At 44.3% G+C, this 26,834-nt stretch overlaps 1 protein-coding gene across 1 annotated transcript; it reads left to right on the top strand.

Annotated features, from left to right (window-relative positions):
* On the top strand, positions 1-26,834 carry LOC310864634 (acidic mammalian chitinase-like; the record flags this gene model as incomplete). The annotated part of the gene is made up of 16 exons (XM_083773322.1): positions 1-25; positions 292-321; positions 414-618; positions 729-782; positions 1,088-1,253; positions 1,348-1,472; positions 3,233-3,356; positions 4,205-4,390; positions 5,552-5,674; positions 6,129-6,263; positions 7,056-7,131; positions 18,480-18,756; positions 19,822-19,942; positions 20,364-20,495; positions 23,643-23,720; positions 26,814-26,834. The coding sequence occupies 16 exons, from the start codon at positions 1-3 to the stop codon at positions 26,832-26,834; spliced, it is 1,878 nt and encodes a 625-aa protein (XP_083629448.1).

Consider the following 26,834-nt stretch of genomic DNA (forward strand, 5'->3'; position numbering starts at 1 on the left):
ATGGGCAAGCTTCTCATCTGCGTTGGTAAGTCGAGTTAATTGCTATCGAGGAAAACATTTTTCTGTGCCGAGCAGCAGAGGAAATGAACTGTATCTTTAGATTTACCATGAAACGGATCTACTTTTCTGTTCCAAACTGTTGTTTAACAGTATGATCCATATAGTAACAGGATTTATGTATCATAATAGATTAATAACCGGAGGATAAATCTTAGTGCTTGTCCTTACTGACCCAACCACCACTCCTTTTCCTCTCTCTCTCTCTCTCTCTCTCTCTCTCTCTCTCTGCAGGACTGGCTCTCCTGCTGCACGTGCAGCTAGGTAAGACTTTGTCCACTTGGTGTGTTGCTCTCAAACGGCAAAAGACAAAAACATCAACAACAAGCCCTTATTTTGACACTCGTCCCTTGCAGGATCCTCCTACATCCTCTCATGTTACTTCACCAACTGGGGACAGTACCGTCACGGTGCTGGGAAGTTCATGCCCACAGACATCGACCCGTGTCTCTGTAACCACATCGTCTATGCCTTCGCTGGAATACACAACAACGTGATCACGACCACTGAGTGGAACGATGAGTCTCTCTATGGACAGCTCCAAAATCTCAAGAGAGTCCCGTGAGCGCACACACACACACACACACACACACACACACACACACGTACGTTCTGAAAGTGTAAACATTATATTTTATCATAAAATGTGCATGTCATTTTAGCAGCGATAGCAGCAATCTGAAGACCCTGCTGGCTGTTGGTGGATGGAACGTAGGAACTTCTCAGTGAGTATTAAAACTCCTTCAGCGCCACCTGGTTGCTCTGAGTGCCAATTCTCCCATTATAAAAAAGAGGGCGTTTAAGAAAAAAAATATATTTTTTCTTTTTTTTTTAATTACGTCTTGTCGTATTTGGCACTCATTGCAAAGACGTCGGGCTTACGGGATTACGTCCCTGGCACTTAAACAGTTCTCACATACTTACATACTGTAAAGGCACTCTTTCTTTTACTCTTTTGGATGAATCTCTCTCTCTCTCTCTCTCTCTCTCTCTCTCTCTCTCTCTCCCCCCCCCCCCCCCCTCCCCCCAGGTTCACATCCATGGTCTCCAGTCGTCCTAACCGTTGGATCTTCATCCAAACCACGATCCAGTTCCTGCGTAAGTACGGCTTTGATGGTCTGGACATCGACTGGGAGTACCCAGGCTCTCGTGGCTCCCCACCTGAGGACAAGGCTCGCTTCACCGCCCTGTGTCAGGTCAGCCTTCTGTCATGTTACAAGACATAACCACCTTAATGGCACCTTGAAATGTTGGAAATCTTTCTCTTCACCACCTCCTGTCTCTCTGCAGGAGCTGTTGTATTCCTTCGAATGGGAAGGTCGACCGAATGGCCAACCTCGTCTGATGCTCACCGCTGCCGTAGCTGCCGACAAGGGAGTGATCGACGCTGGATACGAAATTTCCAAGCTCGGAGCGTCAGTATAGATAACTGTCACACTTGCCTAGTGCGGGTAGTGTGCAAAACCGGGAAAATGTATATAAACTAGTAAATTCGCAATTTCAAAATATTGCAGAGTGTGGTTGCCGCAGTGGCTTACATATGCCCTTCCCACTAATATTGCCAGCCAATTACAATGTCGCGTCACCCCTGTGATCATGCGTAAGTAATTCGGAGGGGACTTAACCCCCAAAATTAATGTTTTTGCGACAAACGGTTACATTTATTTTTTCCGGTCAATTTGACATATGGCTCAAGTGCGTACAGTCAAAATTGTGGGAGGAGTAGTGTGTCAAACAAAAGACTAATCCAATGGAATAATAAAGTGTTGCAATTACTAGAGTCTGGTTGCAACCACACTAATAACCTCCAGGCAGTCCGTGATGCAGAGATGTTCGTCTTTATTCACTCAAACAAAAGTATTTACATTTAATACTGGACAGATGGCCCTCGCTCCTTCCACCTCCACAGCCCCTCCCACTGGAACATACCACCCTGAATTGATTCCACAATTTACACCAGTATTTCATAATGTCCAGGGACAACACATATTCATCACATTATTATAATACATCACTTATTCAATCACTTAACCATATCTAAACAATGAGAAAAACAGGTTACTGCCATACTGTAAAACCCTCATACTGTTGGTATGTTCCCCACACCCCACAGCTGATGGTTGCTCGATGGAGACAACAAGCAATTAGCAATCAACCCATAATCATACACATCCCAAAATAATATAAATCTCTGCAACATACAATACATAATAATTCAAACTTTAACCCATTTGTGTCCCGACCCTCCTGTTACATTAGAAATAACATAATCAGAACTTAATACAGGTCGGACTCGTCCAATAAATCCTCAGTGGCAGGGTGAACTGCCACAATAACACACAAACAAGTATTTGGCTGCATGGGCATTATAGGCTATATAATAGTAATATATAGTATTTGTGTCTGTTGAGCTCCTACAATTTTCATGCTTCCGTCATACAGTCTGGTGCAACGAAAGCTAAACCTCCCGTTAACGGAAAAAACGGAATGACAATCAATATCAGTTATCGCGGGGTCAAAAGAGCAAAAAATAATATTTTTTCGCTAATATCACTAATGTTGGATGTAATTTACCAAAAAACGGCCGAAATCCGCGTGATCGTGCGCTATCGTGCACGCGCGCCGTCTCTATGTGCGTCGGTGTAAAAAATGTGATATTTTGCGATCTTTTGGGGTTGATTTGAGGTTAATTTGACTTAGTTATGAAAAATATAGCATTAGCTTAGCAATCCGGACCAGCCAAACTATTGACTAGGGTCAAAATACTACAGGATGTTGTTGATCGTTCAACCGGAAGTGACTTAGGAAGATCCGTCTATTTTAGCCAAAATCAGCATAATGATGCTTTCCCGCCATCTGGTGGCGAATCAAGAGAATACATTTGCAATGAATGAACAAAAAAAAACATCTCTTCAATCCACCAGATCTTTCTTGTATGTTAAAACGATGAATTAAAAATATGCCAATTTGTTACCCAAACAAAAAAATTGGGACTGGCATTCCAAGGGTTAAGCAGTTTCCCCAGACAGTGTGTGCGGGACCTTAAAAAAAGAAAGAAAAAAAAGAAAATTATATCATAGATTTCGGAACAATTGGACCTTCCTGGTTGTCCTATGCACTTTCACTAATATTTTCTTCAAATCCCCCTGACTCCTGTACATCCTTTCATCATCAGTACCCTGGACTACATCCATGTGATGACCTACGACTTCCACGGCCCCTGGGCGCACGTTACTGGAGAGAACAGTCCTGTGTGGCAGGGCCCAGCTGACAAGGGTGCCATGATGTACTTCAACGTGGTGAGTGTGGAGGTTCCTCCACATTCAAAACACAGTGAACCCCATTGGTTCATAGTACAGACCCGTACCGCGACAGACCGCTTGGAAGACACGTTTTCGGCGAAATTAAATCCGATGGTGGCGGGCATCTTCAGAGCAGAATCCCGAGAAACATACCGAATTTCATAATTAACCTCGTCGCCATGAAACCGCGGCACCGCGGGTTATCATAATTACCCTTTGATAGCCGAACCTTTATATCAAAATGGACCGGCAGAAGCCAAGCACATACCTCTTTAACCTCTATACCTCGCCCAGGTTGCTATAGGCAACCTTCAGCGTCCCTCCAGGCACAAGGCGAAATGCGTGTGCACTAGTGTTGCGCGGGTCAGTGTTTTTCATGACACGCAGGTCCCGCATGAATTAATAATTTGACTCACCCGTGCGTCGCAGACATAGACAGTACAGTAGAGTTATGCCAACAACAGGACTGGAGACACAGAGACGCTGAAAGAAAACGCCACTAAAGACCTGAGAAAAACTATTTGAAAACGTTTGTTGTTAACGTTGTCCAACTCCTCACTTAGCCTATACAATCCACACACATGCAAACTCACACATGCACGCGCGCACGCACACACACACGCACACACTCGCGGGTGCGCTGAAGGAAGGGATAGGTGCTGCTGGACTGCTGGTGGTTATAAAAGATTTTCACTCGCTCTGGAGTGTCGGTCAGATAATGTCAGAATACAAGGATGGAAGATGGTAGTAGACAACTCACCACTGTTCAAGGACAGCACGGGGACAATAAATGTGTGCTGAAAGGCTACTGTATGCTGTATATTGTTTCCTTGTCCATATTATAGAACTACGCTATGAACTACTGGAAGAACCAGGGCGCCCCAGCTGAGAAGCTGCTGGTTGGTTTCGCCACCTATGGTAACACCTTCAAACTGGCTTCCTCTTCCAACACCGGTATCGGTGCTCCAAGCACTGGACCTGGACCTGCCGGTCAATTCACCGCCACGCCTGGAACCTGGGCCTACTATGAGGTATTAAACTCACCCTGGAACCTGGGCCTAATATGAGGTATTTAACTCACCCTGTGAACCTGGGCCTACTATGAGGTATTTAACTCACCCTGGAACCTGGGCCTACTATGAGGTATTTAACTCACCCTGTGAACCTGGGCCTACTATGAGGTATTTAACTCACCCTGGAACCTGGGCCTACTATGAGGTATTTAACTCACCCTGGAACCTGGGCCTAATATGAGGTATTTAACTCACCCTGGAACCTGGGCCTACTATGAGGTATTTAACTCACCCTGGAACCTGGGCCTACTATGAGGTATTTAACTCACCCTGGAACCTGGGCCTACTATGAGGTATTTAACTCACCCTGGAACCTGGGCCTACTATGAGGTATTTAACTCACCCTGGAACCTGGGCCTACTATGAGGTATTTAACTCACCCTGGAACCTGGGCCTAATATGAGGTATTTAACTCACCCTGGAACCTGGGCCTAATATGAGGTATTTAACTCACCCTGGAACCTGGGCCTACTATGAGGTATTTAACTCACCCTGGAACCTGGGCCTACTATGAGGTATTTAACCCACCCTGGAACCTGGGCCTACTATGAGGTATTTAACTCACCCTGGAACCTGGGCCTAATATGAGGTATTTAACTCACCCTGGAACCTGGGCCTACTATGAGGTATTTAACTCACCGTCGCCAATTAAGCCTTTTGACGCCTATTTTAATATCAATTGATTACGGTGATCAACTGCGTCTAGTATGCCCTCATAACACTCCGGTAGCGGTCAGCTGGAAACCCCCCCCCCCCCACCCCTTTTTGAACGCTAATATCTTGGATTCTTCTTTTTGTGTCAAAACAAGCTAGATGTGCCTAATTTTTTAAAACGATATGATCCTCGCTTACGAAAAGTATGTTTTCTTACTGTACATTTATATTTTATGTTTGCGGTCGCCGTTAAATATCAGATGTTTTCTTATAGGTGGAAATGTAGGCAAAAGGTGACGTGCATTCACCAAAACAAACTGCACATAAATAGACTTGTACAGCCATGTCAGAGGCAGAGATTGTACACTTCTCCAGTGCAACAAGGTTTTGCGTTCTATATAGAAACTAATACATACAGTATAGATTTCACATTTGTTTCTAATGGCTTGTCTCTGCTTCATTCAGATCTGCCACTTCCTGAACCAGCAAGGAGTCACAGACGTCTGGGATGTCGCCCAGCAGGTGCCTTACGCCTACAACAGCCAGACCTGGGTTGGATTCGACAACGTTGTCAGCTATCAGGGCAAGGTGCATAGCAGCATTTCACATAATCGCTCAGATTTGTAGACACTACTAGTTACTTGCGCGAGCAGAGCGGCGCAAGTATTGTATTCGTATGTCCGGGATCAGGGAATGTGTATTGTCTTTGGTGTTGTGTGTTGGTGGCATCGCTCGGCCAATCAGGGATTGGGTGATGACGTAACTATGTATGTTTATCTAAAAACATGTGTGACATGTGTGGATGACGTAACAGATTTAAGTTATTTATGAGGGAGGAAGTTACAAGCGTCAGATATAAGTTGCGTGCTCTGCTCGCGCACAAGTAGGCCATTCATGGCCAACTTGTGTGCGAAGCGCAAGGTGGCAGCTCGATAAGATAATTTCTAGTTCCTGCTTTTGTCATTTATTTTAACGCACTGGTACAGGTTGGCTGGTACACTGTTACAGGTACAGGTTAACTGGTTACTGTTAACTGGTACAGGTTGGCTGGCTGAAGAGGAGTGGTTTTGGTGGAGCCATGGTCTGGACTCTTGACCAGGACGACTTCAGTGGCACTTTTTGTGGCCAGGGAAAATACCCTCTGATCAACGCCCTCAAGAAGGGCCTGGGAGCCAGAGTGTGCATGTCTCCGCACACAGGTCAACCTGTCAACAGGTCAACCGGGTGTGTACACACGCACACACACACACACACACACACAAATGCACGCACGCACGCAGGCACGCAATACAAACTTCAGATTGATCATGGGGAAAGGTAGCAGAGAGGGGCAGTTTAGTGACAAGAACACACACCCTCAAAACTGTTCAGAGATTGCTACCATACCGTGAGAGTCAGGATTGCTAAATTGGAGTAAAAGACATTCCTGGACCCAGGAAACGGTGCAGCAGAGGGCAAGCAACATCAAAGCTTGGCTATAGAACCAGGCCGTATACATCTTTGCCTGTTTCTGATGTGCTCAGTACTTGACCTCTGGCTATGCTCCTACACGAGTCTGATTATTCAGATAATGGATAACAGTCTACAGTATAGTGGGTTATTGGGTTAATTCAGCGGTGACAATACTACGTAGGCCTATTTCTAGTACAGAGTTCCATCTCTTGAGACATAGCCTCGGTACCAGGCTTTCATTTTTGTTGGTGCAAAAATTGAAAGCCTGGAGGAACGCATTGGCCGCTCTGGTCTAAAAGTGGGAGTCAACCCTTCCGGGTGGGCGTCGCTCCAAATGATGTGACGTTGCGCTGCACTAGGGGGGAGAGGAGGGGCCGGGGGTGACGGACAGATCGATGAGATCCAATCAGGGTGCGCGTTTTTCTGAGCCGCGACCCTCCCATCTAGGCCAGAAATGTCTAGCGTTAGCTCAGGCTACTTGAGACATAATCCTCTTCTTCCTCCATGTGTCATGCAGGCGGCTGCTGAATTGATCTGTCTGAAATCTTCCAAGACCACGCAGGCCCATGTGGGTGGTGGGAAGGACCTGCTCCGTAGTCTAGTGATCACTGATGGAAATAAAACTGTACAATTCAAAACACCTGTCCAAGTTATTATTGGGATCCTATTGTTTTTACTTCCGTTACTTATTGCAGTTCTTAATAATAATAATAATAAACTGCATAGTATGCATGTAAGAAAACAAGAAATGAAGATCACTTAATAACATCAACAACAAAATAAATAAATACTGAATGTCTGTCCATCTTCCTCGTCGTCATCGATGCCCACCATGTGTACATTTCCACACATCTCTTCATCTGCCGCTCTTCTCGGGCGCGTCTCATTAGAAGTATGTTTTTCGATAATGGTGGCATTCATGTTAGATGGGACTTTTTGAACATTGCTCATCATTTTCAGCACATTATCTTTCAATGGGAAACACTGATTAGAAGTATATTTCTGGTGGGTGCATGAAGTAACAATTCATCACTTGCAAACATAAATGAAGATGTAGAAATAGCTTTTCTGTGACTGCCATTTTTATTTGTTATCACCAGACGACTCCAACCATTCACTTAAAAAATATATAATCTTATAATACACAGTTTATAATAATGCACTTTACATTCATGTCACTGCAAGAGCTTGTAGCTCTGTTATTTTGGCAGAATGTTCACACTGAGATGTTCTACACACTTCAGCCAGCCAGAGGACAGTAGAATCAGTCTGTGATCAACAGGTACAGCATGTATGATTGATTGATTGAAATGTTTATTTCACAGTATGTAGAACAAAAGTATACAGGTCAATACAAAATCTACTGCTACGACGATAAAACCAGAAAAAACACTTGTTTACATCAGTGTTGATTTCGTTGACTAAAACTAAGGGCCGATTCATACTCCTATTTTACCGCTGTTTCGGCGCTGTAGTGCCCAAATGATTTCGACTCGTCAGAAATTTTCAGTAGCACCGAAGAGCCGACTTTAGGACGGTCCCCGCCCCCCCCCTGAACCTCAAATGACGTCAAATTGTAGGCTCTACAGAGCCAAATGACGTCACATTGTAGGCTCTACAGAGCCCAATGACGTCACATTGTAGTCTCTACAGAGCCAAATGACGTCACATTGTAGGCTCTACAGCGCCGAACCGACTTTTATTCGGCTCTAAAATAGGAGTATGAATCGGCCCTAAGACGAAAAATGTTCATCGATTTTTTCATTTTTCACTGACTAAATGAAACTGTAAGCTATGATTACTAAAACTGATGACTAAATATACTAACAATTTTGTCAACAGATAAAAACTAAACTTTAAAATGCTATAGGAAGAGATCCAGTATAAGTCATTTTACACTTGATTGCATGCTGAAAATAGCTGAGATCTACAAACTTGTGTGTCGCAGCGCAACACGTGAGCTTGTAGATCAGCTATTTTCAGCAAGTGTAAAATCAGTCATCACGACGGCATCACGGCTCACCAAAGTACATTTTAGTCTACTAAATCAACTGTGGATTTAGTCGACTAAAATCTTATGATATTTAGTCAACTAAAACTAGACTAACACTAAAACATTCCAGGTGACTAAAATGTGCCTGAAACTAAATTAAAACTATTGAGAGAGTAAGAGACTTTGACTAAAACTAAAATCAAAATTTGCTGCCAAAAACAAGACTGGTTAACATCAGGGTCCATTGCAGCTGTCCGTAGGTGCTCTTTTTGAGAGCGGGTTTGAAGGAGTCTAGGGATTCACACCTAACTTTATATGGCATAGGAGTGAAATGCATCACAGTTTTACAAGTAAATGGCTGAAGTTTGTTTTTGTGCATAGTTCCACCTATCATTAATTCATTCATTTAAATTAAACATTTATGAATATTCATATATTTTTAATGCTCATGAATATGATCACTGGATAAAGCCTGATAAATGGATTAATGCCTGATAAATGCCTACATTGCAATATAAAGTAATAATAATAATAATAGTTGTAGTTATATATAATGTAATATTATACTAGTTTAATTCACAAACATTAATTTAAAGTTTGTATATGCTGTCATTAAAATGCTTACTATAAAAAAAATACTAAAACAGCTAAAATACTAACATTCATGGTCATAAGCTCATAAAACAAATAACAATGCATAGTGATTCCATGATTCATAATAAAGTAACAGAGCAGGCTCTGAATGAGAAGAGCCGCCGGGCGAATCCCCGTCATTAAGAACGGACGCAGAACGGATCGTTCACGGAAGTGACCGGATCGGTTTCGTTCACCAAAAAGAACTAGTTATTTTGATTCGTTCGTTCATGACCGACTCATCTCTGACTACACTGGACCATTGATTGATTGATTGAACACAGCTGGTGCAAACAATTCGTCTCACTCAGGAGTCTGTACACTACTATAATATATTACTACATAGCCTACATAGTTACTGTACTATACTACAACTCTACACTTGCAGCTTATATTGTTAGTGTTTAGTTGTTATTTATAATAATAATAATAGTTATTATATATCGCGGTGCTAACTGCTAAAGACGTGTGGAACAGTGGAGCCATGATGGAAGGACAGTCGACGCTCAGAACAAGAAGTAAATGTAAAGAACGTATTTTCCACAACGAGAGGCCAGACAGGTAATAATAATAATAATAACAATAGCGGTCAATGTAACGAGGTATTTTATTTTAGAGTTCTGTGTTGTGTTTACTTTGAGGGACGAGTTCAGCTTCTACATGTTTTCTATTTACACATGTGTGTTTGGTCAGTCTTATATTGGACCGTTGCAGCTGCGCATTATACATGTTTTATCAATTTACACTTTTCTACTGTATGTATGTCAGTAATATTGGGCGCGTTCTGAAATGAGTAACATAATAATCATTAATTTCTGTATCAATGCGGACATAACGTGGTAAATGTTCATAAGCACACAATTGTACAAAATGCTTTTTACACTTGACTTATCTCCATAGTCCTCAGTACTGCAGCCCCATCATGCCATATAGGCTATGCCAGTCTAGCCTTAACATCTACATTTATATGTTATTCAATATATTACTTTAGCACAAAATATAGGCTTTTCTAAACCAAGCCCTCATTCAAAAGTTATGTAAGTGAGTAAAAATAAATGTTATTTATAAAGCACCTTTCAAAACAAAGTTAGAAGGTGCTGAACAATTTGCACAGTAGCCTAAACAAAAGAAGAAATTTTAAAACAAGGAACATATCACAGTTGTGACTATCAGAACAAAAACAAACAAGGCAGAACAGAAACATAGGGCTATAAAAATGAATGTAGGCTGTCTGTCATTGTATTTTCTGTGAATTAACTCACAGTTTAATCCACTGATCCTCAGCCATTTTAATTTCAAGGACCCCCAATTTAAATGTATATGAATTAGCCTAGGGTGACAGGGTCCTAGAGGCCATTTCATTATGATTTTCATCTCTGCACTGGGACCCCATGTTACAGACATGTTTACAATATTTTACAACAGTAGCTACTTATATTTTGTTATTTAAAGCTGTGATTATTTATTTAAGAAGCACTATTCTGAACCAATGTTCGCCTTTAAATTTAAAAAAAATGTAATCATCCTTAACCTTTAAGCTAAGGGGACTTAAAATCATTGTTTTAATCGATGGCCTTCATGCCCTGGCAATTGGCCTTGTGCCCTCAAAAAGCTGACCACACTAAAGGCCAAGTGGCTCCCCCCCACCCCGCGAACCCCCACACGGAGTTGCACCACTGATTTTTTTTGGGACTCATACGAATTTTTTGGGACTCATTTGAATGACCACCTGTGCATCCCGGGACCCATTACATTGAAAACCTATTTACATCACTATAGGCGAGTTAATGCTTTAGCTCCGAGAGGAGGGTCCGTGTCAGGATATCCCTGAGCAGGTAGAAATGGAGTCGAGCCATACTTAAAACATCAGGTTTTCACCCCAAGGTCTCTACAGAATGACCTGGCTTATTAATATTTATGCTGACAATCTCCCAGAACAGAGCCATGCCTCCAAACATGAATGTTGAATATTGTAATTAAATTACTGTATGCAAATTTAAATTGTATTAAAGCTTGTGTTGAACTGTGCTTTCTACAAACTGTTAATGACTGTGACTTTTAGGCCAACACTTCCCTCTAGTGGTTACTCAGAGTAATGACAGCCTTACGCGTTTCACCACGCAGAACAAATAATGTAATAAAATATCATTTAACAATCTAATTAATATATTCATTATTAGGAAAAACGAGTTATTAGATAATACAATAAATAATAGACAATGTGTTTATTTTCTTAAATAAATAAATATCATTTAAAATGTATTAATTAATAGAACTAGTTGTCACGATCCGTGACGTTTTCTGTTGTGCTTTTGTTTTGTAGTATTTTTGGTCCCTTGGTTTCCTCTGTTGCTTTTGTTACCTGTGTTGTCTCACCCCCTGTGATTATTAGTTTTCTCCACCTGTGTCTTGTTTGTCTCTCAGCCAATCCCTGTGTTGATTTTGTTAGTTGTTCACCTGTGTCTAGTCAGTCTTTGTTTATTTATATGCCCCAGTGTGTTTCAGTCCTTTGTCAGATCCTCATTGTATGTCATGAGTGTACGTCCTAGTTTTTCTCCTCGTGTTCCAAGTACCTAGTACCTTTGTTCCTAGTAGTCCTGCAACAAACAGTCAAAAAGTGCTTTAGTTTTCGAGATACCCCTACCGGAGTTAGGACCAAACACAACATAGTTTTTCCTCATCTCTAAGGCCTCCCATACATGAAATGGATTCTTGTATAAAAATATTTTACTGCAAAAGTGGTGAAATTGTTATTTAAAGTTATACACCTCAAACTAAAAATAAAGCCTGTCCGTCTGGTGGTTGAGGCACTTAAAGGCATGTAGATTCACAATGGAAGCTCTGAGAGGTTCAAAACTTGGCATACTTGAAGCCAGAACATACCTCTACATTCTAGAAAAGACTGAATGTCAATATCTGAATGTCAATATGAGATATAGTCATTTGAACACATACTTACAGTAGGCGGAATTGTACATCTATGTAGATGTCTTCTCTACTTTGTAGTGACTCTGGAATGGATTGTCATAGCAACACATATGATGGCTTGTAGGAAAGGTGAGGTTCTACTGAATCCAGCAATACCAATTGTGTAAATGTAGCTTGCATAATAGTGGAGTTATGGCACAAAACATATATGGTGTCCCAAACGGGGGGAAATAAAACTAATGAAATCTACAGTATCACATTAGTTTTATTTTTACTTCACTTATCAAGGGTGGGAAAACATAAACAAATCACTTGAGTAGAAGTCCCTAAAATGTATGAAATGTCTCAAACTTGAGAAATGAGAAATTGTGAACAAATAGATGCCGCTTCAATAGAGAAATATGCAAGCCTAGATTGGAACTACTAACTATTATTATGTTGCAGCACATGACCTGGATGTTCCCTCATCAAGCTCAAATCTCAATATTATCCTCATAAATATAAATAATCAAGTTATTCATTTCTGTTATTTGAGTTATTTGGTTACAGTCAATTTATACTACAGTATTTGGCTCCACCTATGTGCATCTTATGTGATCTTATAATGTGAAGTGTATCGGAAATCGGGGCCGATCATGACATTTTTAAATGATCAGATCAGGAGCACAAAAATGTGATTGGGACATCCCTAGTATCAATATGATAGCCATATCATGATATTAGACTGTATATTGTCCGTGGTTTGGGATATTGTACTATTGTGATATTGGAGGAGTTGCATAAAAATATAATTTTCAGATGGGGAAAAATCGGTATCGGCAGATACTCAAAATTAAAATGATCTTACTAAATGTTGCTCAACAGAGAGATGATGATGTTCATAAAACCGTGGCTCTATATACAGACAATATGCTGCAGTAATGAGCAAGTTGCAAATGTTGAGTGAGAGCATGCCTGCACCAGTCTCATCAAGAAGTCTGAATAGGGTTGATACAACATTGTTTAACATACAAAGATATTTTTCAAAGATATTTTTCATTTGTGTGAAGGCCAGTACAAGACCAGAACATCTGACAGCCATTATGGCTGGTACTGGTATGTGTACCAGAGACTTATGGTCCTTCATGCAGCATCAGAAAGGTTGATGAAGTTGTACATCATCTGCTCCTCTCGTACCCAGATCTCTTTGTGTATGATGACAAATATACAATAATACTGGTAATATGCCGAGGCGGCAGTGCCTCAGGGATAGAGTGGCCAATAGAGCGGCTGGATGGAGAACCGTGAGGTTCGCAAGACAAATTTCAGTGTGAACTAACAATATACCGTTAGTACTATATCATACCATATTCTCAGTTCGATCCAGGGCTCCCCCAGAGTTAGACTCTGAACCCCTAATTGATCCCGATGTGCAGGTCGGTGCCTTGTATGGTTTCCTCTGCCATCGGTGTGTGACTGAATGTGTGAATGTAATGCACAATCTATGTAAAGTGCTTTGGATAAAAGCTCTATATACTGTAAATGCACCAATTTCCATTTACGGTATATAAACTCCTTGACTGTTATGATGACATACTGAAGACACTGACTCTGAGGAAGAAGATGATATTGTCTAAATACAAACCCTGGAAACATACAGCATTATAATTTGTAGAACATGGAAAGTCTGATGTTGCATGCTCTAAAAGTGTGCCCATGGGAAATGGGCACAATGAGAGAAGATGCAAATATCCAAGAAAATCCAGAACTACTACATAGACCTGCAGATATATCGATGAAGAAAACCATGGACCAGTGTCTTCAGTATGTCATAACTCTTATTTATTGAAAGTGATGACTTGTCATCACTTTCATTTATTTAAAGAAAGATGTTAACTATTTCAGTGAGATTAATAAAAGCTTTGACATAGATACTGGTCTGCTGTTCTAATTCTTTGTTTTATAGCTGCTATATTTCGTTTAGATATTTAGTGTTTTAGGTAGCATTTATGATATTTGTCATCATATGCAAAGAGATCTGGGTACGAGAGCAGCCGATGTACAACTTCATCAATCTTTCTGATGCTGCATGTGAAGGCCCTGTCTCTGGTACTCTGACCAGTGACCATGTGAAGGCCCTGTCTCTGGTGCTCTGACCAGTGACCATGTGAAGGCCCTGTCTCTGGTACTCTGACCAGTGACCATGTGAAGGCCCTGTCTCTGGTACTCTGACCAGTGACCATGTGAAGGCCCTGTCTCTGGTACTCTGACCAGTGACCATGTGAAGGCCCTGTCTCTGGTACTCTGACCAGTGACCATGTGAAGGCCCTGTCTCTGGTACTCTGACCAGTAACCATGTGAAGGCCCTGTCTCTGGTACTCTGACCAGTAGTCCTGGTTTTGTCTATGAACTGATTGCAACAAGACCGCGAGGACTTTTTTGTGCTATCCCTTTTGGACTAATTGTATGACTGTACTCTGTTGCTGTTTTTACATTTATGTCTAATAAACTATTAAATCCATCAATCAATCAAGCAATTGTGCTGGCCTTCCCACAAATGAAACAATATATTTGTATGTTAAACAGTGTTGTATCCTATTCAACAATGTTGTACCCTATTCAGTCTTCTTGACGAGACGGCATGCTCTCACTCTGGTCTTACTGGAGTAGTTTTCTCAACATGATACAGTATATGATGAGGAGAGGAGAGTATATTGAATTTGGGTTTGCCAGGGTTTTATGAACATCATCTCTCTGTTGAACAACAGTTAGTGTTGAAGGTCTTCTGCCGTGGGCTTTATACATTATGGGTCTTGTTTCGTGCCTTTTTCCAACTGTTTAGCAAAGATGATACAAAGATTTGGATCCAATATTCCATTTTGGTAAAAGTTTAAAGATACACTTCAGAATTTGTACAGTATCTATGTTGTGCATTGCGCACACTATTTTTAGGCTATAGTATGTGCAGTAACCATATTACAAGTGATACTAATTAAGTCTATTTTCCATTCTGGTGAAATAGTGTCAGGGCAGGGTTCTGCTATTGTCAGTGTAGACTACTGGACAGGCAGTAGGCTCTGTTACACTAAAGAGAACTAAATGCTAGGTCACTCTCCACTCCAGTCAGCTAAATAGCTACTTGATTTGACAAGGTTCATCTCATCTTTTCACATTCCAAAATATGTGAAATGATTTTACCTGTCATTTTATGAAGAAAGCCACATACTGTAGGCAATAAGATGCAGGTGGAGCCAAATACTGTAGTGTAGTATAACTTGACTGTAACCAAATAACTCAAATAACAGAAATGAATAACTTGATTATTTATATTTATGAGGATAATATTGAGATTTGAGCTTGATGAGGGAACATCCAGGTCATGTGCTGCAACATAATAATAGTTAGTAGTTCCAATCTAGGCTTGCATATTTCTCTATTGAAGCGGCATCTATTTGTTCACAATTTCTCATTTCTCAAGTTTGAGACATTTCATACATTTTAGGGACTTCTACTCAAGTGATTTGTTTATGTTTTCCCACCCTTGATAAGTGAAGTAAAAATAAAACTAATGTGATACTGTAGATTTCATTAGTTTTATTTCCCCCCGTTTGGGACGCCATATATGTTTTGTGCCATAACTCCACGATTATGCAAGCTACATTTACACAATTGGTATTGCTGGATTCAGTAGAACCTCACCTTTCCTACAAGCCATCATATGTGTTGCTATGACAATCCATTCCAGAGTCACTACAAAGTAGAGAAGACATCTACATAGATGTACAATTCCGCCTACTGTAAGTATGTGTTCAAATGACTATATCTCATATTGACATTCAGATATTGACATTCAGTCTTTTCTAGAATGTAGAGGTATGTTCTGGCTTCAAGTATGCCAAGTTTTGAACCTCTCAGAGCTTCCATTGTGAATCTACATGCCTTTAAGTGCCTCAACCACCAGACGGACAGGCTTTATTTTTAGTTTGAGGTGTATAACTTTAAATAACAATTTCACCACTTTTGCAGTAAAATATTTTTATACAAGAATCCATTTCATGTATGGGAGGCCTTAGAGATGAGGAAAAACTATGTTGTGTTTGGTCCTAACTCCGGTAGGGGTATGCCGACTTCTGGGGGCCATTGTCGCAGTACTATAGTTCCTAGTTATCAATAAACTCTGTTGCATTTGACATCCTCTGCCTCCGCCTGTCTGTCTGCACTTGGGTCCTACACCTTCTCTGCCCTGCACTGTGACAGAAGGATCTGACCATATTGGACCCAGCGGACAGAGGTTTGTTTTTTTGATTTTTGCCAAGCTGCTTTGGCTGTCCACCATGGCTGAGCTGCCTTTTTCTGCCAAGGACTTTGGTATTGCTAAGGACACCTTTAATGAAGATCCTCAGTTCCTTCACCAACTGGCTATTTATTGGAGGCGGGATCCAGTGTTTGCCCAGTATATGGGGTTTTTCAAATGGGAGAGGCAGGGAGCCATTTTTCCCCAGCTGCCTCAAGAGGTAGTCCCACCGGCCTCCCCTGCTCTTCAGCCCACTACCCCTCCAGTTCTCCAGCCTGTTCTCCAGCCCAGCTCTCCGCCACCCAGCCTGCCTGGCCCTCCGCTGTCTGGCACTCCGCTGCCTGGCCCTCCGCTGCCCGGCACTCCTCTGCCCGGCACTCCGCTGCCCGGCACTCCTCTGCCCGGCACTCCGCTGCCTGGCACTCCTCTGCCCGGCACTCCGCTGCCCGGCACTCCTCTGCCCGGCACTCCGCTGCCCGGCACTCCGCTGCCCGGCACTCCTCTGCCCGGCACTCCTCTGCCCGGCACTCCGCTGCCCGGCACTCCGCTGCCCGGCACTCCTCTGCCCGGCACTCCGCTGCCCGGCACTCCTCTGCCCGGCACTCCGCTGCCCGGCACTCCGCTGCCCGGCACTCCGCTGCCCGGCACTCCGCTGCCTGGCACTCCTCTGCCCGGCACTCCTCTGCCCGGCACTCCGCTGCCCGGCACTCCGCTGCCTGGCACTCCTCTGCCCGGCACTCCTCTGCCCGGCACTCCTCTGCCCGGCACTCCTCTGCCCGGCACTCCGCTGCCTGGCACTCCTCTGCCCGGCACTCCTCTGCCCGGCACTCCGCTGCCTGGCACTCCTCTGCCTGGCACTCCGCTGCCCGGCACTCCGCTGCCCGGCCCTCCGCTGCCTGGCACTCCTCTGCCCGGCACTCCTCTGCCCGGCACTCCGCTGCCTGGCACTCCTCTGCCCGGCACTCCGCTGCCCGGCACTCCGCTGCCTGGCACTCCTCTGCCCGGCACTCCTCTGCCCGGCACTCCTCTGCCCGGCACTCCGCTGCCTGGCACTCCGCTGCCCGGCACTCCGCTGCCCGGCACTCCGCTGCCTGGCACTCCGCTGCCCGGCCCTCCGCTGCCTGGCACTCCTCTGCCCGGCACTCCGCTGCCTGGCACTCCTCTGCCTGGCACTCCTCTGCCCGGCACTCCGCTGCCCGGCCCTCCGCTGCCTGGCACTCCTCTGCCCGGCACTCCGCTGCCTGGCACTCCTCTGCCCGGCACTCCGCTGCCCGGCCCTCCGCTGCCTGGCACTCCTCTGCCCGGCACTCCGCTGCCCGGCCCTCCGCTGCCTGGCACTCCTCTGCCCGGCACTCCGCTGCCTGGCACTCCTCTGCCCGGCACTCCGCTGCCCGGCACTCCGCTGCCTGGCACTCCGCTGCCCGGCCCTCCGCTGCCCGGCACCCCTCTGCCCGGCACTCCGCTACCCGGCACTCCTCTGCCCGGCACTCCTCTGCCCGGCACTCCGCTGCCCGGCACTCCTCTGCCCGGCACTCCTCTGCCCGGCCCTCCGCTGCCCGGCACTCCGCTGCCCGGCACTCCGCTGCCCGGCACTCCTCTGCCCGGCACTCCTCTGCCCGGCACTCCGCTGCCCGGCACTCCTCTGCCCGGCACTCCTCTGCCCGGCACTCCTCTGCCCGGCACTCCGCTGCCCGGCACTCCGCTGCCCGGCACTCCTCTGCCCGGCACTCCGTTGCCTGGCACTCCGCTGCCCGGCACTCCTCTGCCCGGCCCTCCTCTGCCCGGCACTCCTCTGCCTGGCACTCCGCTGCCTGGCACTCCGCTGCCTGGCACTCCGCTGCCCGGCACTCCGCTGCCCGGCACTCCTCTGCCCGGCACTCCGCTGCCCGGCACTCCGCTGCCCGGCACTCCTCTGCCCGGCCCTCCGCTGCCCGGCCCTCCGCTGCCCGGCACTCCGCTGCCCGGCCCTCCGCTGCCCGGCACTCCGCTGCCTGGCACTCCGCTGCCCGGCACTCCTCTGCCCGGCCCTCCGCTGCCCGGCACTCCGCTGCCCGGCACTCCGCTGCCCGGCACTCCGCTGCCTGGCCCTCTGCTGCCCGGCTCTCCACCTGCAGTCCCGTCTGCAACTCCAGCTCCGCTAGACAACGCCTCTGTTGCCTCGTCGCGGCCCCCAGGCCGACCTCCAGACACCTCCTGTGCCTCGTCGCGGCCCCCTGGTCGCCCGCCAGACGACAACACCACAGCTTCGTCTCCGCCTCCCGGCCGTCCCCCTGAGGTCATCCCTGCCTCTGCCCCCGAGGTCGCCTGTTCTTCCCCCTCCCATCCTCCAGGTCGCCCACCAGACATTACCTGCTCAGCCCTAGTCCATTCCCCTGGTGCCTCTGCCTGCAGGTGTCACCCCACTACGACAACCATGCCCATGTGGGGTCCAGGTTCCCAGACCTTTTTTTCCTTTTCTTGGCCCCATGGCTGTCTCCCTCCTCCGGACCCCCACCACCCACCCTGCTCAGTGTTTTGGACAATGTTATGGACAATATATGAGGGATGTCTGGAAGCCATCCCTTGAGGGGGAGGTACTGTCACGATCCGTGACGTTTTCTGTTGTGCTTTTGTTTTGTAGTATTTTTGGTCCCTTGGTTTCCTCTGTTGCTTTTGTTACCTGTGTTGTCTCACCCCCTGTGATTATTAGTTTTCTCCACCTGTGTCTTGTTTGTCTCTCAGCCAATCCCTGTGTTGATTTTGTTAGTTGTTCACCTGTGTCTAGTCAGTCTTTGTTTATTTATATGCCCCAGTGTGTTTCAGTCCTTTGTCAGATCCTCATTGTATGTCATGAGTGTACGTCCTAGTTTTTCTCCTCGTGTTCCAAGTACCTAGTACCTTTGTTCCTAGTTCCTAGTTATCAATAAACTCTGTTGCATTTGACATCCTCTGCCTCCGCCTGTCTGTCTGCACTTGGGTCCTACACCTTCTCTGCCCTGCACTGTGACACTAGTTTGAACTTAATAGAACAACTAGTTAATACAATAAATAATACTAGACAATATGTTTATTTTCTTAAACCAGGCAGAACAAATGTAATAAAATATGAATTAATGGATCTATTTTATTAATAGGACAGACGGAAGGCAATTGATCTTTTGGAAATTAATATGGAAGAAACTGTTTAATGTGTGTACCGTCACTTTATTACCATTTCTTTAAAGACAGGCAGCGCTGGTTGGCAGGTATAAATACATATATAAAGTCCAACATATTTGTGCCAACATTGTGATTAGATTGATTTAATTTTTCTAAACAGTCTACAAAGTAATTTGAGCTAAAGTTGTCAAATAATTGTCTGAGCTTGTAGATCTGCTATTTTTGAAAAGTCAAGAAAATGTGGCGCAGCTCTTTGAATATATATTCTTTTAACTCATATCTTTGCTTCTGGGGGTCCCTGGAACAACATCTTTTCAGATGGGGGTCGGCCGCCATCATTTTTGTCACAGGCCTGCTGCCGCTCGCCGTCTACCACTTCAGAGTGACCGCGGTCAACCTGCCCACCTCTCTGACCCCGTGGTCTGCACTGACCCCATCGGTGACCTCTGACCCATGGTCTGACTGCAGAGACCCTATCGGTAAGTCAGTCGACGCTTGTTAAATCGATAAATGACTAAACTGTTGAAGATGGAGTGTAAGTGATGTGTTTAAAGCCAGTCTTCATTTTGACAGCAAATTTCATAGTCCTTTGAATAAAAAAATTGTCATATTTTTGTCATCTAAAATGTTTTAGTGTGTCTACTGAATATCAAGATTTTAGTTGATTTCATTCTGCAGTACAATTTTCGTCTACAGTTTAATTTGTTGACAAAATTATATTTTGGCGGGCCTGACAATTTAAGCTCTGAAAAGAGTTGTGCCACATTTTCATGATTTTTCAAAAATAGCAGACCTACAAGCTCGTAGCGCGCGCTTGATTCCAACTCATGAACTGTTTTGCAACGTGATTCTCTCTGCAGGACTACATGGTGCACGTGACAGATGGAAGGTGCCTTGGCCATAGAAGTGTGTGGTCATCTCTGCGCCGGGAACGGACGGTCCCCCTGGGAGCTGGACGCACTGCAGGCCAAGACGCACACGCTCCAAGACAGGTGTGTGTTTATCAGGCAGCCTTATCAATAATATCTCTCAATTTTACAAGTGGGAAAAGTACTAAAATAACGAGTAAAAGTATCAATACCGGCCGCTATGTAGAAATACAAGTAAAAGTCCAGAATTCAAAATGTACTTGAGTAAAAAGTATGCACAATGTCCCAATTCACAAATCTTCAAAGGTTTTGAAAATAGCAGATCTACAAGCTCTCTCTACTATTTTCAACTGGCTAAAATGTATAGGGCTGACGGGGTAATATTAATCTACAAAGAAAACATTTCTAATAATTGTAGTGGAGTAAAAAGTACAATATTTGACTGTGATGTAGTGGAGAAGAAGTAAAGGTATCAAAAATTGGAAATACTCCAGTAAAGTAAAGAATACCTCAAAATTGTACTTTTAAATTTAGAAAATGTCTTCTAAATTCTGACAGTTTTCTGAAAAAAATGTTTCTATTTCAGTCGTTCTCAAACATTTTAATGTCAAGGACCCCACAAATATATTATGTAATTGGCCACCGACCCCCATCTGAAAATATGTTGTTCCAGGAACCCCTCAGAAGCAAAGATTTGAGTTAAAAACGTTTGCTCTGAAAGAATATACATTCAAAGAATTGCACCGCATTTTCACGATTTCTCAAAAATAGCAGATCTACAAGCTCATAGCACGGAACTCGGTGCCGCGCTATGAGCTTAAAAAAAAAACATACTTTCATTACCTTATGGGTGGACTAAAACCGCATTGCTTTTATTTTGAAGCCCATGTATTCTCACAGTGCACGCAATCTGCACGTCAACTGTGCACGTGAATTGCATGTGATTGAGAACCTGTCTTCCTTCCTTCACCCCCCTCATATGCCAAAATGTCGGCTTTTTGGATTTATTGGTGACGACGTCGGTGAATGAAGCCCAGCTGAGCATGCAGCTCCACAACACGGTAGGAGCATGATTACCAAACTTCCTCGCAGGAGGACAAGTTAAATCCCATTATGCTTTATTGCTTTATTTAACCCCCTCTAACCCGCCTCGCCAATAAAGTTAACTTAAAAGGTGTGTTAAGATGCTGCATCGTAAGGCGGTGTTGCGCCCTGAATGTGTCATGCTTCTGAAGTTCAGAACGCTTGGGCGATGTGCCGTGAGCTTGTGGATCGTCTGTTTTCGGCACACGAGTCGACACCGTTGAACCACAAAGTAAATATGGCAAAACGTGCACACATCAATGCCTGCCAGGCTGCCAAGTCTCAACAATATAATCACTGGTTGGCTTGTTATTGTGTTTTCAGAACGTGGTTGTTTAATGGTTGTCTCACTCATCTCATGGTGATAGTAAGCAGCGTGCCATGTAGGTTGTGAAAGTGGCACGTCCAGGGTCCTCCTTATCGAAGAACAACTAAGAGAGCTACCTCTAATGTTGTCATTATTAAAATAAAATGCTAGTATTTACATAACTTGTAACTTCACTGTGTAAAGCAGTTGAAAGGAGGATTTTCAAATGTCCATAAATCGTAATCCAGGAGAGCTGTCATTGGTGGATCTTCTGCCATTCAAATTTCTGATTTAATTGTACCGTGCCTTTGTACCGCGCCGTCCCGACATGTAAAAGCTTCTGACGAAAGTTATACTAAAGTGTGTGTGGGGGCGGGGTGCGGGCAAACTCCGACTGTTAAAGTGAACGAGTATGGTGGCACTGGGAACTTCATAAATTCTAACTTCTAGCCGGCAATAAAATAATTACGATGAACGATGAACACGATGCAGTACAGAAGAAAACCTTCACGGAATGAATAAATGCTCAGTTCTCCAAGGTAATCTAAAGCCTTTTCCGGTTATTACTGTATCATTTATACAGCATGGCCTGTATTTATTGTACACTTCGCTGCTCCTGCGTATGATTGTGGCTTTCATGTGTAAGCATGTCGATGGCAAATCAAATTATGTTGAACCTCGAAGGTGAGACGTCTTAACTGGGTGTCTCAAAGCTGGACTGAACTGATCAGCGAAATGATTTGAGCACACTGGCAGTAGGCCAATACAAGGAAGTAACCAGCCCACACACACCTTTTACATTTTGTTTTACAGTGGTTGGATCCGGATGAAATGTTGCATATAGTCCTATATACGGTACCTCATAGTTGACTTAAGTCACTGACTGTCCATGCGAAGTTGGAGATTCTCACAGGAGTGAGCCATGCTGTTATCTTGTTATTTGTGGGGTGCTAGCCCCTACAACGTCTGGATTTCAGACATGAAGTCAAGCCAAGTTTTATTCATGCCCCACCAAAACATCATCATGCCCCCAAAAATCATCATTCCCCAAATACATGGGCGTCATGTGCAGCCAAGACTATAGACCACCGAAGTCTGACAAAATGTATACATCCTAACTGGCTCCCCCATTCTGAATCCCAATAGAATTTTCTTATATCTTGTCAAATAACTGTTTTCCAAAAATAAACAAATGATCCCAGCAGTTTCACTCATATGGGTATGAAGCTCCCATATGAGTTATGAACTCCCACAGGCAAGCTATCTGCAGAAATATGTTAAATATGTTAAAATTATTTCACTAATTGGTCTTATGTAAACATCATGTATGGGCTCTTTAGACAACACAACACTCCCTCACTGTGTGTTGCTGTTTATCGCTGCAGCCCTTGCTCCTTCTGTTTCAGTCCTTTGATAGTTCCAAATCACCCGTTGTTACAGCAGAGAGCGGAGATTGTCTGTAAATGTAAACACTCAGAACACGCATGTAATATTTCATAATACATTTCGATTTCAGCTCTGACATTACTTTTATATTCAGACATGCTCTAGAATGTGAAGAGTCTGCCTGTGCTATTATCTCATTTTGGCTTTAAAAAATCATGAAAATGTGTGCAAATCTTTGAATATATATTTTCTTTGACACAGAACGCTTTTTACTTAAATCTTTGCTTCTGGAGGTCCCTGGAATAACATATTTTGAGATGGGGGTCAGCGGCCACTAAATTGAAACATAGGTTTTTCAGAAAACCCATGATTTAGAATTTTGTAAAATCTGGTCTCAGTCCTAAATGGTTTTACCGCCATTTGCTGCTATCCTTCTGCAAGTAATTTCCTTCCAAAATGCAAAAGCTAAAATTGTCCTTTCCCTTTCTCCACAGACCAAAGAGCGCGGCTCCACCAGAGTTCACGCTCTGAACAACATCAACAAAGTACTTCAAGTCCTGCATCAAAACAACGTGAGTGCACTGATCACATCTCTGGCCTGTTTGTTTCATCGTCTGTCTCATTTCATTCAGTCAACAGATGCTGTAATTTAATTTATTTGTTATTAACATATGCTGGATTCAGCACAAATGCACGCATGCACACACACATTTACTTTGTAGATTTGGATTATTATTGCAAAACATACATTTACCACTTCAGCACTATACACATTTTGGTCATTTGCAAATAGCCGATCTACAAGTTCACAATGCATCGCGATGCAAGGTTTTTGTTGAGTGCACAGGGGTTAGGGTTACACACACAGGCTAAACACTCAAAAATAGTCATAGGAAACAGTAGCAAAACAATGTGTGTGTTTTCACAAACCCTCAAAGCTGGACATAGAAGGGGCTAGCGCCCCTCAAACCTAAATATTGATGGGATATAAATGGGATAATAGATGGGATATAAATGGATAAAGTGTTTAAAATTATTGTGATGCTGTATTAACTACTTTTTGCTGGGGACCCCCTGGAACCCCCCTGCAGTGTTTTATTAGACTAAGAGTAACGTTAACTCCATAGACGCATATAAAAACAGAAAAAGAAGAAAGAAGTTTACTTGTTTTTTAATCCTTTTTGTATTTATTTGTTTTCTTTTAAAGGAAAATAATGGCTGGTATCCTGGAACGACAGCGGTACAGGGTGGGAGAGGTTCAGATGTGATCAGGTGTGTAGGGTGACCCTGCCTGTGGGAGATGGGCTAGTTAGGCTGACCCTACCACTCCCTCAGGCACGCCCGGAAGGTCCCCTTCCGTGCGTGTGATGATCGGACTTCGCTGTCTGGTTGTCCACGCGGCCCTTACTTACACCTGCCATCTCGTCTGGAAGTCCCTTGGTGTCCACGCGGCCCTTACTTACACTTGCCATCTCGTCTGGAATCCTCCAACAGAGCAGCCTCCTCCTCTGAAGACAACTGATGGTGGAGACAAAGTACGAACCCCCTTAAGGAACAAAAGTCACAAATTCGGACTTGAACTGTCGCTCAAAAAAAATTTGATTAGGTTCAGGTTCAGGTTAATTTATTTGTTTGTCCCCGAAGGGCCATTTGGTGTAGAGTAAAGCATAACAGGCAGACCCATGAAAAAACCCATGAATCACATAAAACACAGTAAAAAAAGAAAAAACATGGTACACATAGGAAATATGTGTACCGGTGGGGGCAGCGGCTGTCCACCTCTGAACAGTGCTCAGTGGGTCAATGGAGACCCAATTGGTCTCCGGTTCCAACTCTGATGTTGCAGATTTACCCCCTTTACCCCCCTGCCTGGGGTTTAAGAGGATTTACCCCCTTAACCCCCCTGGGGTTTGAGAGGTAAGACATGATCCAGGCTACTAAAATTTACTTTTTTTTACTTTTTTTGAGGCCGTTCTCACAATCTGTTGGGTGTTATTTTCCCTTTATGTTCAGGTTTCCGTACCAGAAAATGATGGAGAAGGAGATAATTGACTCAATAAATGCACTGTAGAACAGTTTCATTAGAGATTTGTCAACCTGAAATTTGGCGAGCCTCCTCAAACAAAAGAGGTGTTGTTGGCCTTTCTTAAACAGCAAATCACAGTTTACATCGAATTTCAGCTTGCTATCAAATGCAAAAAAATGCCCAAGTATTTGTAGCTGGTCACCAGGTCAACTTGCTCACCATGGACAACACTGCTCTGGGGGGGATCTCCTATAATAATAATATCTGGGCCAAGTGGCATTTCTTCCTCAGCCTAGTGGGTATATGCATGCACAGTTTAACCACAATCGGACGCTGCGTTGAGTAGTTGTCGCGATTTGTACAAAACGGGTACAAAGCGGGCTACTCCTGAAAAGTTTAGAAGCCAATCCTAGCCAATGAGGGTGGATTATGAGAAATCAAACAAACCCATATTGATCACATGACTATGGAGAGCATGTGTACCGATTTGCGTAAAAAAAATCACGGGAATCACACGATGTGTTCATGATTTGCAGCATTTTGTTTGAAACTGTGCACTTTGGACTTTGGAAGCCAATTTTAGCCAATCAGGATGTAGCCTGAGAAATCTGAAAGACCTGTTTCGTTGAATGGCTCTAGAGGGACTGTGTACCAATTTGCATGATGTTTGGACAAAATCTGTAGGTGTACTGTCCAAAAACTTGTTTTGCACAAAGTGGCCTCCTGGTGGCACTACTAACAGGCCGTTCTGGAATTTTTGGGGCAGAGGTTCATCGTTGGCATCCAGGGAAAATTTGGCATCGACCGGGTTAACGGTGCCGGAGATTAGCTGTTCACAGACGGACCGACACAAGTGCAAAACATGCTCTCTCCCCATGCCTTCGGCCTGGTGGAGACAAAAAGCTTGTAGATCGGCTATTTTTGCTACGACAGTAATATGCAACTTGGCCCTCTGGATTGAGTGTGGAACTATAGTGGCCCTCTGGAGTGAGTGTGGAACCAGAGTGGCCTCTCTGGAGTGAGTGTGGAACTATAGCGGCCCTCTTGAGTGAGTGTGGAACTATAGTGGCCCTCTGGAGTGAGTGTGGAACTATAGCGGCCCTCTGGAGTGAGTGTGGAACTATAGCAGCCCTCTGGAGTGAGTGTGGAACTATAGTGGCCCTCTGGAGTGAGTGTGGAACTATAGTTGCCCTCTGGAGTGAGTGTGGAACTATAGTGGCCCTCTGGAGTGAGTGAGTGTGGAACTATAGTGGCCTCTCTGGAGTGAGTGTGGAACTATAGTGACCCTCTGGAGTGAGTGTGGAACTATAGTGGCCCTCTGGAGTGAGTGTGGAACTATATTGGCCTCTCTGGAGTGAGTGTGGAACTATAGTGGCCCTCTGGAGTGAGTGTGGAACTATAGTGGCCCTCTGGAGTGAGTGTGGAACTATAGTGGCCCTCTGGAGTGAGTGTGGAACTATAGTGGCCCTCTGGAGTGAGTGTGGAACTATAGTGGCCCTCTGGAGAGGCGTCTGGGAGAAATGCGAGGCCCTGTGCGAGATGTCGGGGGAATAATAATGAATTAATACTTACTTGCCTTACTTTACTTTGCCTTCCCTTTCCTACAAATATTATGCCCCTCTCCTCTCCTCTCCTGTAGGCCAGAGGTTGCCAGTACTAG

The sequence above is a fragment of the Protomyctophum parallelum genome (assembly GCF_964188405.1).
Source record: "Protomyctophum parallelum genome assembly, chromosome: 9".
Taxonomy (NCBI): Eukaryota; Metazoa; Chordata; class Actinopteri; order Myctophiformes; family Myctophidae; genus Protomyctophum; species Protomyctophum parallelum.